Here is a 12,787-nt window from a genome sequence, read left to right as displayed (position 1 = left end):
GGGGGGGGGGGGGGGGGGGGGGGGGGGGGGGGGGGGGGGGGGGGGAGGGGGGGGGGGGAGGGGGAGGGGAGGGGGGGGGGGAGAGGGGGGGGGGGGAGGGGGGGGGGGGGGGGAGGCGGCGGGAAAGTTGCTCCCCCCCCCCCCCGCCCCCCCCCCCCCAGGGGGGTATGGCTTTTGAGGAGGTGGAAGAGAAGGTAAGATGAAGTGTGTGTGTGTATATGTCAGTTCATTTGTTGTTTATGGGGGTGGGGTGGGATATGGTAGGGAGTTGTGATTTATGCCTTCATGTGGTATGTTCAAAATGCTATTCAGTAGAGGATGTAAAGCGGAGGGGATAGATAATAACAGCTTAAACAAAACCGGGAAGCTGAATGGGGGTGAGTTCAAAGGTCATACAATTAATGGAAAACCTACATGCTTTTGATATCAAACTTTTTTCTCTTCATTTTCTGATCGAGAACGGTTTATAGCAGCAACCAAGTAGATACTATCATCGTTCTTCCATTGTTAAAAGACGACACAAACACAGCAACTATCCACACCACCAGAGAACGAGCAAACCCTTGGGTATCTCCGCCACACCTTTTCCAACCATACATACATACCACCAAGGCAACTAATTCATTCCCCTAGGTATACAAAACCACAAATCGGAATACTCAAAATCACAAACCAAACTCTCCCCTAGGTACCTCAGTTCAAGTCCTCAACTTTTGTAAAACTTTTAATAACATCAACATTACTGTATACATACCCCTCCCGCCCCGCTATTCCCCCATTCAATGTTCGCTTCATAATATATAATAAATAAAAGTACGTTGGCAGTAGATATCTGAGAGAGGTACGCGGACAGCAAATATCGCCACGGCATCCTTTGCAGTGGTCATCTCTCCCTTCTTTTCGGCCAACTGAGTTAGTTCGACCAACTGAGTTAGTTGGCCGAAAAGAAGGGAGAGAAGAATGACGACCGCAAAGGATGCCGTGGGGATATTTACTGCCAGCGTACCTCTCTCAAATACAACCCAAACCAACTTGATTCCAAAAAAACAGAATCTCCAACAACTTGACAAAAAAATAAAAAATTGGTATCTTGCAAGCGAAATCTTTCCAAAAAAAGAAAGAAAAAAAAGAAAAAAAACAGCAACAACAAAAACAATCCAAACAGCCCCCCCCCCTTATACATCTGACCCCAAATATAAACCCAGCATCGCAAAAAAATATTAACTGTTTTGAAACCTCCAAAAATCACTCTCTCAACCGACTCTTACTCGGCTGCTGATTCAAACTCCCCATAAACATCGAGCTCTCCCTCCTATTCTTATAAGAGTGATCGTACGGCGCTGGCGACAATCCGCTCTCATACACCGGCCTGTCATAACCCGGTGATGGCCTCAACGCCCCTGGATGCTGCATCTGCGTAGGGTCAAAGTTGGGAGGGGGCGCATTGAAACTGCCTTCGTACGCTGGCCTCATGGAAAAGTGACCCCCTTGCTGCTGTTGCTGGGGTGGCGCCATGAGCTGGGGCTCGTACACCACACCCGGGCGCTGAGGTGGAGGGGTGGGCGTGCTCCTCGAGTGCATTGTCGCAGCATTCATCTGTGCCATTTGCTGCATCGACAGGGGAGGTGGCGTGGGCGTGCTCCTGTTTGGCAGACTATCCAACGACTCCATTAAACGGTGTCTGTGAGGGGAATCACTGTGCGAGGTTGACGGCCTTGGATCCGAAGGACGCCGTGGCGCATCCGAGGTGAAGGAGGATGGGAGTGATGGGCGGCGCGGTTGTGGCTGAAGATTGTCGGGCTCAGTGGTAGGCAGCTCATATTCAGTAGGGTCGACGCCAAAGATGGGCTCAAAGTTCTGCAAGAAAGCTGCAAAGATAGGAGCGGGGATGTTCAAGGTCGGGGAGAAAACAATGCCGACGTTTCGCACTGTCATCTTGTTGACGCTGGCATTGTTGATGATCTTGATCAAGAACGAAATTAAATACTTCAAAAGAGCAGCGTTGGCTTGAGGGAGACGATCCACAAGCTCGGCCAAAAGAGCATGCTTCTGCTTCTGGTTCGTGATTTCTATGGTGGCGATGAACTCCAGACGCAGATCGTTTGTCAGGATCGTAATCGGAAGCTCGCGGAGGTAGAGCTTGAGCAGAGACGCAACCGCATGAATATCGTAATACTGCGGATCGGTCACCAGATTAATGTCGCCCTCGGTATTGAAACGTTCCTTGAGCTGCTTGATGACGACGCTGGACCCGCTAAGACGGAAGATGCCCTCCTCAGAGGTGGCATTCTTGTGCTCCAAATATTGGATGCATCTGTAGACGACAGCAGGGAGCGGTACCCGAACGTCAGCTGGGGCACAGTAGCGCACGGCCTCGGCAAGACTGGCACCAAATACCTGGCGCACAGGGCCGTTGTACCCGTTGCCAGTCTGTCCGTTGGCAATGCTGCCACCGTCACTACCAAAGATTGAATCTTGTCCATCACCGGAGTTTCTGGCCTTGGGACCGAATCCGAAAAAGCTGCGTTTCCTCGCCTTCTTCTCCTCCTGGCTAAGCTGTTGAGTGGCCATGGCAAGCTTGTTGCCCCACGATTCAGAAGATGTCATCATCTGGGGATCCCGAGGTCCAGAGATCGTGTACGAAGATGCCGTTGACTGGCTGTGAGTCGATTCGTGATCTTGCCCGGATGGCGCACCCTTGATAGGCACGCCTTGGGGAGAATCGCCTTGCCTCGTGGCCTCATAGCTGACTCCGATGAGCTTATCGTCAGCAATCGAATTCTGCTTGCCTTGACCCTTCTTCTTCGAGGCGTTGGCACGGTCGGCGTGTGCCGAGTGTCGATCGTGAGGGTGTTCCTTCTTCGCGTTATCCTCGTCCTCTGGATCCTCATAATCCACCCAGCGAAGCAAAGCATCGACCCATTGATCACGCTCCAGATCACTCTCAGCACACAAAACATGCCTCGTGGTGCTGTTGGGGTCTTTCTTTTTCCGTTCCAAAATCAGAAAAGCATGGCGGTACTGGTTCTCAGCCTCATCGTCTTTGGGACGAGCGGGGGAGCCGTCGTTGTTGTGATGAGATTGCTTTCCAATCTGAGCCTTTTGGAGTTTTACTGTACCCAAGTGTGCACCGCCTGGTGTCTCATAGTACTTGAGTAGTGGCCCGTCAAGGATAAAATACCGGGCTTTCCAACCGCCAAAGTTCTTGCCTCGCTTGGTTAAATACCCAGTCCGGAAAGGTCTGCCGCCTGGCCCAGTGCGTTGCAATTCGGGATTGGCGTCACTTCTCGAGCTTCCAGTCTCATCTGCGTTGGGTGGCAAAGTGTTGGAAGAGAGATACTTGCACAACTCGAGTGCTGTGGCGGTATCCAGGGGCGTGTTGAGCAATTCCTCCAGATATTGATTCAGGGCCACACGCCGAGCATCAAGTTTGGCAGGGGCATGACCGCTGAAAAGAGATCTGTCTGGAGTCTTGGCAGTAAATGCGGGACATTGCTTAAGCCTCGAGTCCAGCTTCGCAAGTGACGCAGTGTCTTTCTCAACCCGCCACAGCTCACCACCATCAGCCCTTGACGAAACCGCCAGTGTGAAAACGGGGTCCTCTTCGAGCTGCGTCAAAGAAAGCAGACTGGCCCTCGAAGGTTTCATCCGCGAAGATGCAACCTTGAGAGTGATGTGAGGAAGGGCGTTGGGTGGAAGCAGGAGGTCTGGGTACTCCTCCGTCACAAAGCCCTTGAAAATCTTGGTTCTTTCTAGAGGGCTATCCATGGTAGAACTGGTTGGGCTAGCTTCACCACTGATTTGGGCCTCTTGCTTGACGATGAGGAGCGGCCTTGGTGATTTGAGCGCTAATGGTTCTCCTACAGGTCCTGGTGAGTATAGAGGGGTATTGGGAGGGAGTGGGATGGGCGCACGTGGTGGTCGAGGAGATAAAGGTGCTCCGGCAAATGTTGAAATCCCCAAGGGTGAGAGCGGTGGCGAAGTAACTGGTGACTTCAGAGGCATCGGCCTTGGGCTCGCGGGAAGACCTGGGCTCATCAATGCCATGGGCGGTGCCAGAGAATCCGAGTTCCCACTGAGAACACCAGCCAGAGACGCTGGTTCCCGAGGTGGGAGCACCTTGGTAGTCTGAACCAACCTAGGGCTCGCGGGCATCTCGGGCATCTCCGCGGGAAGTGGTGGCTCCTCTTCTGGTGTGTTCTTCCGACTGCTGCTCTTTTTGCTCTTCTTGGACAAGCTGCGCATCTCGGCCTCCTTTTGGGCCATGATCTCACGGTCTCGCTCGTCCTCTTCTCGTGTCCTTCGGCGTCCTCTCCGTTCATGATGCGGAATCTCATCTACTTCTAGTATATCGTCGTAATCTGTATCGGTCTCAGCCTCCTCCGGCGCAACTATCGCCGGCCTTGGATTCATATTATTCAATTGGAGCGGTGCCGGAGGTGGTTTCCGTGGCGGTGGGGCAGGGGGTAACGGGAACTTCGAGACGCCGTCTTCCGGCTTGGGCGACCGATCTGGCAATCCGACAGGCAATTTTGGCGGGGGCATCTTGGGGGGTTCTCGGGGTGTCTGACGAGAGGGCGGTAAATCGAGGTTGATGCGCAAGTCAACTTGATCGTCGGTTGTCTCCTTAGCAGCCTCTTCGGCTTCTCTTTCTTGGGCCTCGTGGTCGTATTGGTCGAGGGCGTGCTCGCTTGCCTTTGGCATCGAATGAGACGGGTCAAGCAAATCGCCAACGGTTGATGGCGGCAGAAGCAAAGTCATTTGATCGGCCGGCGGAGTGATTGGGTACGGGGCCATCGAAACATCAATCGGCGAATGCTTTGGGGCGTCCAAGCCTGGTGACGCAGGAACTTCCAACACCCGCTCCTTTGGAATGGCACTCGCTTCGCCGGTTTCGTGTCTGGCTGGCCCTTGCATGGAGCTCGTCGCTGGAACGGCCGGGACAAACGGTGCTTCTGCGTCACCTAGAACTTCCTTCAGCTTTTTCCTGTACTTTTCTTTGTCCTTCAACGCCCGCTCCAGATCCTTATTAAGGCCCAGAATCATGGCCCTTTGCTTGTCGACAAGCCGCCATAACTGCGAATTTTGTTGCGATTGGGACTGTTTTTCCTTCAACAAGTACTGAATGACCGCTTCGGCACTGCCGGCCGTCTTGATTAGGTGTGCAATATCCGTCGACCCAGCAGCGTCCTGCGGCGTCTTATTCGGAGTCGACCTCGATGAAATTTGAGAAATGGCGGAATCCAGGGAAGAGTTTCTCGCTGGACCCTTGGCGGGCTCTGCCCGCACGCTCGACGGACCGGCCATGATCGAGGGTGTAGACTGGCTTTGAGTAAGTCCTCCTGAGGGGCCCTTGGCGGCTACGACGGGGTCGGAGGCACTGCGCGCCTCATTCGGGAATTGCTGAGAGGAAGAGGGAGCCGGTCTGGTGGGTGGATGGTTAGCACGCTGGCCTGGAATCATGTGTGGCAACAGTCTTTGGCGCCAGGAGCGCGGGGTGCGGGCATGGGAGGTCTCCATTGTCACGAACCCTGGACTTCTCTCCTCTGGGGTGGTGCTACCCGAGGAGTCACTGTTAAAGTATGTTTTCTCGGATGCCTGCGCCTGGCGGTCCTCGGGGGCCGTCGTTACAATCCGTGGGACGGAGGCTGCAGATGGGAACTCGGCTCTCGTTGGGCCGGGACTCGTGGGCGGAGAAACAACGCTGCTCGAGTGCAACGGGCTCGGTGCGGGTTTCGGCCTGGACCTGTATCGATCAAAGAGATTGGATCAGTATTTTGTGGACACTGTAGGACCTGGCACGAATAGTTGCACCACAGCAGCATAAACGCCAGACTAGCCCGCGGTTGGCGTCAAGCTGTGTCTCTGGAGCCGGCAATGCCAATGTCAAGCTCCTCCAACCACGAGGATTGATTCGCCCTTTGTCAACGTCGACTGGCTACATGCAAGCTGCAGACCCAGTCTGTGGAGAGGAAGATGCCCGAACAAAAGAAAATGCAGAGAAGACCAAAAACAAGCCGGTCCCCAACCCAATCTAGGCATCAAGGAGAGCCAATGGGCACAAGAAGAAAGAAACGATGTGAAAGAGACAACGCAACAACCAAACAAACTCAAAACGCAGGCGAGTGATTCGAAAAAAAGGAAGCAATAGACAACGAGGGCACTGTCGTACCTAGGGTTCGCCGCCGACAAGGGCGAGGAAGATGGGCTATTGGACGAGTAGCCGTGGGTCAGTACTTGTGTTCTCCCAATAGTAGGGCTGTCCTGGAAAGAAGAGTCCATAGATCGGGGTGGAGTTGAGGCCACAGAAGAGCGGCCGTCGGGGTGGTGGTGATGTTGGTCGTGGTTGAGCTGTGACATGGTCCGCTCAGCGACAGACAGGTCGAGGCCTTGGCCAATTGGTCGGAGAAGTGAAAGGGGGGTCCCGTCAACAAGACGCAGGACAACTCGCCGTGGTTTCGAGCTGCCTGGGAGACCCTGATCAACGTCGCATAGATTAAATTCGATTCAGTAGCCAGGACTGTCGCCTGTGTTGCCGCTGCCGGGAATCGAGGGGAAGCGCGCGCAGCAACTGCAAGTGACGGCGATGGTAGCACGGGTCGACGCCGTGCAATGGGAGTCGGCTGGTGGTCAACGGACGACCATGAAGAAAAGATGAAGGGATATGCAGTAGGCAGTCCTGGAGAGAGAGAAAAGGGATCCCCTTCCCCCCCCCTGGTGCTCGTGCTCTTGCAGGAAATGCACCTGGCAAGATCCCGGCCGGCACGCGCTAGAGGCTCGGGTGTCCAGTCCGCTGGGCGTCGCTTGGTGGTGGTGAGTGGTGACACTGGCAGCAGGGACAGAAGGCTCTTGCTCACCCCAACCTGCGGCGTACGAGTCGTGAATCTGAGGCTTTGCGTCTAAAAGAGAGCTCCTGGAACTGGAACTGGAACTGGAACTAGAAACTGGAACCGGAACCGAGACGAGAAAGGGTCCAGACAGCCACTTCAGGTGTGTGTGTGTGTGTGTGTGTGTGTGTGCCCCCCGCGGACGACAGGCGGGCTTTGTCAGAATTCAAAACTGGATCGCACGGCAGGACGGCGAGTGCTGCAACCCGCAGAGCTCTGGCCTCATTCTGGCGCTTGCCGTGGCACCTGCGGCTGCTGGCGCTCCACTCCTGCCCCTAAATCCCGAACCCCAGACTTCCCGACCCCTCCACCACGCTCTGGGCTGGGGTCCTTGATAAGATCACGAGTGCTTGTCCTAATCTCCGGCCAGAGGAACCGCTTACCTTGGGTCCTTGGCTCCAGCTCAACCGGCGCCTCTTTTGAATGCCTCTATAGATCGGATATCTGGTGTGTACACGCCATGGACAACGCTGCTCTTGATATGGTGGATGGCAGCGTCCGCAATGAAGGACCTCGCTATTCAACCCTCCTACAACTTACACCTCAAGGTCTGGTATTTGTGTCTCTGAAACATGATATTAGCCGGGCCGCAGACTCTGGCTGGCTTAAAGTTTTGTGGTTTTTATATCATGATTTCTGCCTCCGAAACCGGGCCCCAGAGTGTCATCCAGAGTGTCATCCAGACATCTCAGGTCTTGATGATGCTCGACTCAAAAGACGGGATTTGCGTGATGACCGTTGAATGTTTTCTTGGTAGGGGTTGCAATCGACCCTCGCCTCCCCGCAACATCTCAACCCTCCCGCCCAGAACCCCGGCCAATATTTGATTCAAGGAACAAGGTTGCAGTTTTGGCCGTTCCACTCGCCGCCGCCTCAACACCCGCAAGTGTTACCGAGGCTCAGTTAAGCCTTTTTGTAAACTCAACTCCGAATGACGTTTAAGTCTGTTTTGTTTAGGTATATCACCGTCTCACTCATCTTCCTGCTGCCCGCTGACTTCAACATCGCATGTGAGAGCGAGGTGGTAATAAACCAGCATCTCAAAAGGGACCAATCTCCGTCCTACCAATCCGCCATGCCCCATCAATGCGGACTGTCGTCGTGATGCCCCTCTAACGGCAACCCCACATTCACTCTCAACAGCGCTAGTTTTTAGCGACAAATGTATCATGCAGGAGTCCAATTGTAATCCCTTGCGGCTTCTGCAGGTACATCACAAGCCAGAAGTTTAACAAGTCCTTCTGCCAGCCCTTGACAAGAACTTTGACAAGGCGGCACGCTTGCGGCAAAGACGGGGTTTGAAAGTATTGAAAGCCTGCGTCCCAACTGCATATCATCGTCAAAATGTCATCGGCAGTCTTTCTAGCCGTAGGACCCGTCAACATTTAGATACCACACCACCAATTATGGAAACAAAGTTGTCACTTTGGCGCCTGCTGGCAGAGGCGTCTGTCACACACAGGGAGCGCGCAAGCTGTACAACCTGGTTATCCTGATCACCTGGCCACATGGGTTGATAGTGTTGGTTGGCATTTACAACTCCTTGCTATGCTGCTGGGCATGATCAGATCCATAAGTGGGAAATGGGAATGGAGACTTGACCATCAACATGACCTGATGTTTTGGGGTTGTTGTGAGAGAACATCCAGGATCCTGTTTTCTAATGACACCCTATGAACATGAATGCCGGATCTCTTGGGTAGGTAGGCTCTTCGATGGTCATCGGAACCTGCTCCGTGGATATGATTCGCCAGTGAGGCCTCGAATCAAAGCATACAGCTCAACTTTCTTCAACAAAACCTTCACATATATTTGTAAAGTAAGTCGTCAGAACTCTCCATAGCTTTCCGGGCTCATGATGACGGCATCCGGAGTTCGGCACGGTGGAGGTTTATTTGGCCCGGCTGGTGCTCCGTTTCCCCCACGGCTGCACGGGCAGCCACGGTTATCCTCCGGTCAAAGGCTCCACAAAACCCGGATTTCACACACGCAAACGGCATCCAATAAGATCCCCCACAGCACCTGCATTTTCCATCGCAATTTGACGAATCTTGGTCAACCACTTGGGATGGCAGGTGTCTGTCATCTTGTGAATGGCGGTGAGCAAGTTCCAACTTTTGTCGATGCTGGAGGACGGGAAAGCTCGCAGATTATCCCCCCTTTTCGGAGCTTCGTGCCCGTCTCAATCGGCCAACGGCCGTCGAGAGAACAGGAAGGCCGGGCAAGGATTGACCTTGCGATGGCAGGTTGGGTTACGTGCGTGATGTGGCATCGCGGAATTGGCTGGGGCATCTTTGTCCTCGTCAACATGTCGCAATCAACAACTTTCTCAGCTGGCGTAACGGTTTCGAACCGCAATTGGATGCCCCGATGGAATCGATTTGTTTCTGCAAGTCATTCTTCATTCGGTGCAAGTTTCGCATGCCGTGGTTGTTTTCTCACATGGACTTGGAAGCCCGTGATGAGCTCTGATTGGGTTGCCTCTCGCGGCTAGAGCCCCCTGAAATACAACATCAAAGTCCAGCCAGCCTCACAACTCCCAAGCTTGGATTGACACATCCAAAAGAAACACTCGAGGCTGAGAGATCAGGCCGCGTCGGGTTTCTGGTTTTTGTTTCTTGGGCCGACATGGCTGCAAGAGATCTCTGGTCAGTGACACGAACGATCAGCCACCTGCGAACAAACAGCTTCAGAGTCTGCAATGATCTTCAGGGTTCATCGTATCGAGGTTTCAAACAATCGCCGGTGTTGCTTTTTATATTCTGGAGGCCTTCTGGAAGCCGTTCGTGGCCGTAGATCAAGGCCTTGATGTTCCAACTTGCTGACCCGGTGGCCGGCCCAAAGCTTGCCGATGCGTTCATCGTCCGAATCTTGCATCCCAAGAGGTTGTTGCCCAGGCTGGGGAAATGCATTCGGGATGTCGATTGGTCGATCTGGCTTTGGGTAATTCATGGAGAATGATCCGATTCTGAGGAATCAGACGGCCACTGATACAGAGCCCAACTGAAGATCTATGTTTGATGACTGAACCGGGCTGAAGTCGGCTTTTCATTTGGTAAAGGCATCTACTATCTCCGAACCCGATCTGACTCGCATCTGGTTGCGAGAGGCGGCAAGATGGCCTTAAATTGTCTGGATGTCGCCGTCTGCGTTTATCTGTCCGTCAGCCAGTCAAGACCTGGCAAGCTCGCAAGTCCGCGGCTGCGAGCACGAGACCGAGTCAAGCACTAGATTCTCCCGTGGCATCAATGCCGTAAATAATATCGTGTCCTGAGGAGAGAAAGGCCTGAAACATCAGCGGTCCAGATGCAAGGAATGGATGGAAGCGTCGTTGTGTCAAGTCTCAGGCATCGTTTCAGGATGCTGGCCTGTGCGGTTGATCGGCACCAAAAATTGCCAGGAAGGGTTCGGAGCAGGGGCTCTAATCACGTGCAAGCGCGTCAACTGCGCAACCTAGCCCACTTCCATCGCGTGATCGCGTGCTTCAATTTTGTAGAGCGCGACAAATATGCCTGTACCATCCTGTGTATTCATTTACCTTGCATTCACAAACTCCTTTCTAGGGTGAGGCTCAGAACAGTCCAGGGTGGGACCTCCTATCGCTATAAGAACACCACCAAGCAAACATACTCTGTAGGACGGCCCGTTTTAGCCTTGATTTCGACTGAAGCATGTCTTCCAAGAGGAACTGGTTTTTTCCTGACTCCGTTGGCTCATTATTTACACTCTTCATCACCGTGAGATCATAACTCATCCCATAGGAAGAAGGTCAATTATGATTCTGCAAAACATAACAACAGGCATCTACACTCACAAGCTCGTCAAACTATTGGGCCCGGTAAGACCAGTGTCGGCAAGTCTATCACATGGATGCGGCTTGTGCTTTTCGAGTGTTCCCTCCAAGCCTGTATGATATTAACTTTCCAGTCATGATATTTGTAGCTCTGGTTGCCAAACATGCTTCTCATTTCAGTCGTCCGCGAGCTTGGCAGATTCATCAACCTTTCTGATGAGCTCTTACACCAACTGGTCAGTTCACTAATCTTGATCTTAACAACAGCAGAGACATATTCCCGAAGAACATTGACGACTAAGTTTGAGAAGAGTTTCCTTGTCCGGCATCATGTGGGCCTAATAGCTTTTGGGTATATTAAATATATCCGTACCTAGGAAGCGGTCGTTACTGTCATTAAGATAGCATCATAGAGTACGTCATGTCGTATCTCATATACAAAAGCATTTCCGGGCCCTTGCGCATAGACAGCCAAATTCCAACCCAAAGGAAAACACTCATAACTCATAACACGTCCATCCTTGTTCAACACCTAAAATCCCCATACCGTCCTCGAGACTCCTCCCTCATGAGACTGACGTCGCTATTCCTGTCTCTCTCATAAATCCTCTCTCTGCTGTGAATATGGATATGCTCGCAATCAGGCCCGTGTCGACCATGGCCATAGTAGTGGTGACAATCACATCCGCCACGACGTTCGTGCCTGTACTCCCTGCCTCCCGCACTCGACACCGAACTCTCCCTTCTTATCCTCTCCCGCTCCCTCTCCGCAACTGTAATCCTCACCCTGTCCCTCTCATCCACAGAGCTCTGACTATCGCAGCTCCTATCCCTCATCCTGCTCAGCCCTCTCACACTGCTTCGAGGCACTCTGCTATCCATACCCTCGACGCCGCGAATGCTATCTCTGGGGACTCTGCTTTCCATTCCTTCGACACCCCTGATGCTGTCCCGGGGAACCCTACTTTCCATGCCTTCGACGCCCCTGATACTATCTCTTGGTACCCTGCTTTCCATGCCTTCAACACCTCTAATACTGTCTCGCGGTACTCTGCTCTCCATACCCTCAACGCCCCTAATACTTTCACGTGGCACTCTGCTCTCCATGCCCTCCACACCCCGAATGCCACCAGTAGGAACCCTGCTTTCCAATCCGTCCACACCCCTAATGCTTTCCCTAGGGACTCTGCTCTCGGTTCCTTCTACTCCTCTGATACCTCCCTTAGGAACATGACTCTCCAGCCCTTCAACTCCTCTGATACCTCCAGTAGGGACCTTGCTTTCAAGCCCCTCGACACCTCTGATTCCACTCTCCGGCCTCCGACTTTCCAAGCCATCCACGCCCCTGATTCCACTCTCCGGCCTCCGATTTTCTAACCCATCCACGCCTCTGATTCCACTCTCCGGTCTCCGATTTTCTAATCCATCCACACCTCTAATACCACTCTCCGGCCTCTTACTTTCAAGTCCCTCCACCCCCCTAATCCCACTCTCCGGCCCCCTCCTATCCAACCCTTCCACCCCTCTCACCTCCCTCATCGGAATCCTACTCTCCAACCCCTCCACCCCCCTAATCCCACTCTCCGGCCTCCTGCTCTCCAACCCCTCCACCCCCCTGACCTCCCTCATCGGAATCTTACTCTCCAACCCCTCAACATACCTATACGTCTCCCTCTTCCTCAACGGCGGGCTCGGCGTCCTCGGCGCCGGCAGCATCGGAACCGGCACCTTGACCTCATACGGCACCGGCACCTGAACCTCATACGGCACCGGCACCTCCACCTCCACCACCTTCTCCTTCTCAACCGGATACGGCATCGGCACCTCCACCTCAACAACCTTCTCCCTCTCCACCGGGTAAGGAACCGGAACCTCCACCTCCACAATCCGCTCCCTATCAACAGGGTAAGGCACGTGAACCTCATAAGGGACAAGCCGTTCCCGCTCGATGATCACCTCCCTTTCGCGAGTTTCCCTGCGAGGGGAGTGGGAACGCCTTTTGCGGCGGGATTTGCGGGATTTGGAAGATTTGGACGTTTCGGAGGGGTCGACGTCTACGGCTATGACGTCCATTGTGTCGTCTTCTTCTATTGGGGCTGGGGGTGGA

The 12,787-nt window shown here is 53.6% G+C and overlaps 2 protein-coding genes across 2 annotated transcripts in view; both read right to left on the bottom strand.

Annotated features, from left to right (window-relative positions):
• Nucleotides 1–1,245: 1,245 nt before the first annotated feature.
• On the bottom strand, nucleotides 1,246–5,604 carry PODANS_1_8520 (uncharacterized protein; the record flags this gene model as incomplete). The annotated part of the gene is made up of 1 exon (XM_001913045.1): nucleotides 1,246–5,604. A coding segment is annotated over one exon (4,359 nt), but the record flags the coding sequence as incomplete, so codon positions are not given.
• Nucleotides 5,605–11,205: 5,601 nt separating this feature from the next.
• Nucleotides 11,206–12,787, bottom strand: part of PODANS_1_8510 (uncharacterized protein) — a gene marked incomplete at both ends in the record, with an annotated part of 1,863 nt that continues 281 nt past the window's right edge. The window contains one exon of the mRNA XM_001913044.1: nucleotides 11,206–12,785. Coding sequence (XP_001913079.1) covers nucleotides 11,206–12,785 — 1,580 coding nt within the window. The remainder of the gene's footprint in view (nucleotides 12,786–12,787) is intronic.

This window comes from Podospora anserina, chromosome 1 (genome assembly GCF_000226545.1).
Source record: "Podospora anserina S mat+ genomic DNA chromosome 1, supercontig 1".
Lineage (NCBI taxonomy): Eukaryota > Fungi > Ascomycota > Sordariomycetes > Sordariales > Podosporaceae > Podospora > Podospora anserina.
This window is presented reverse-complemented; position numbering and strand designations above follow the sequence as displayed.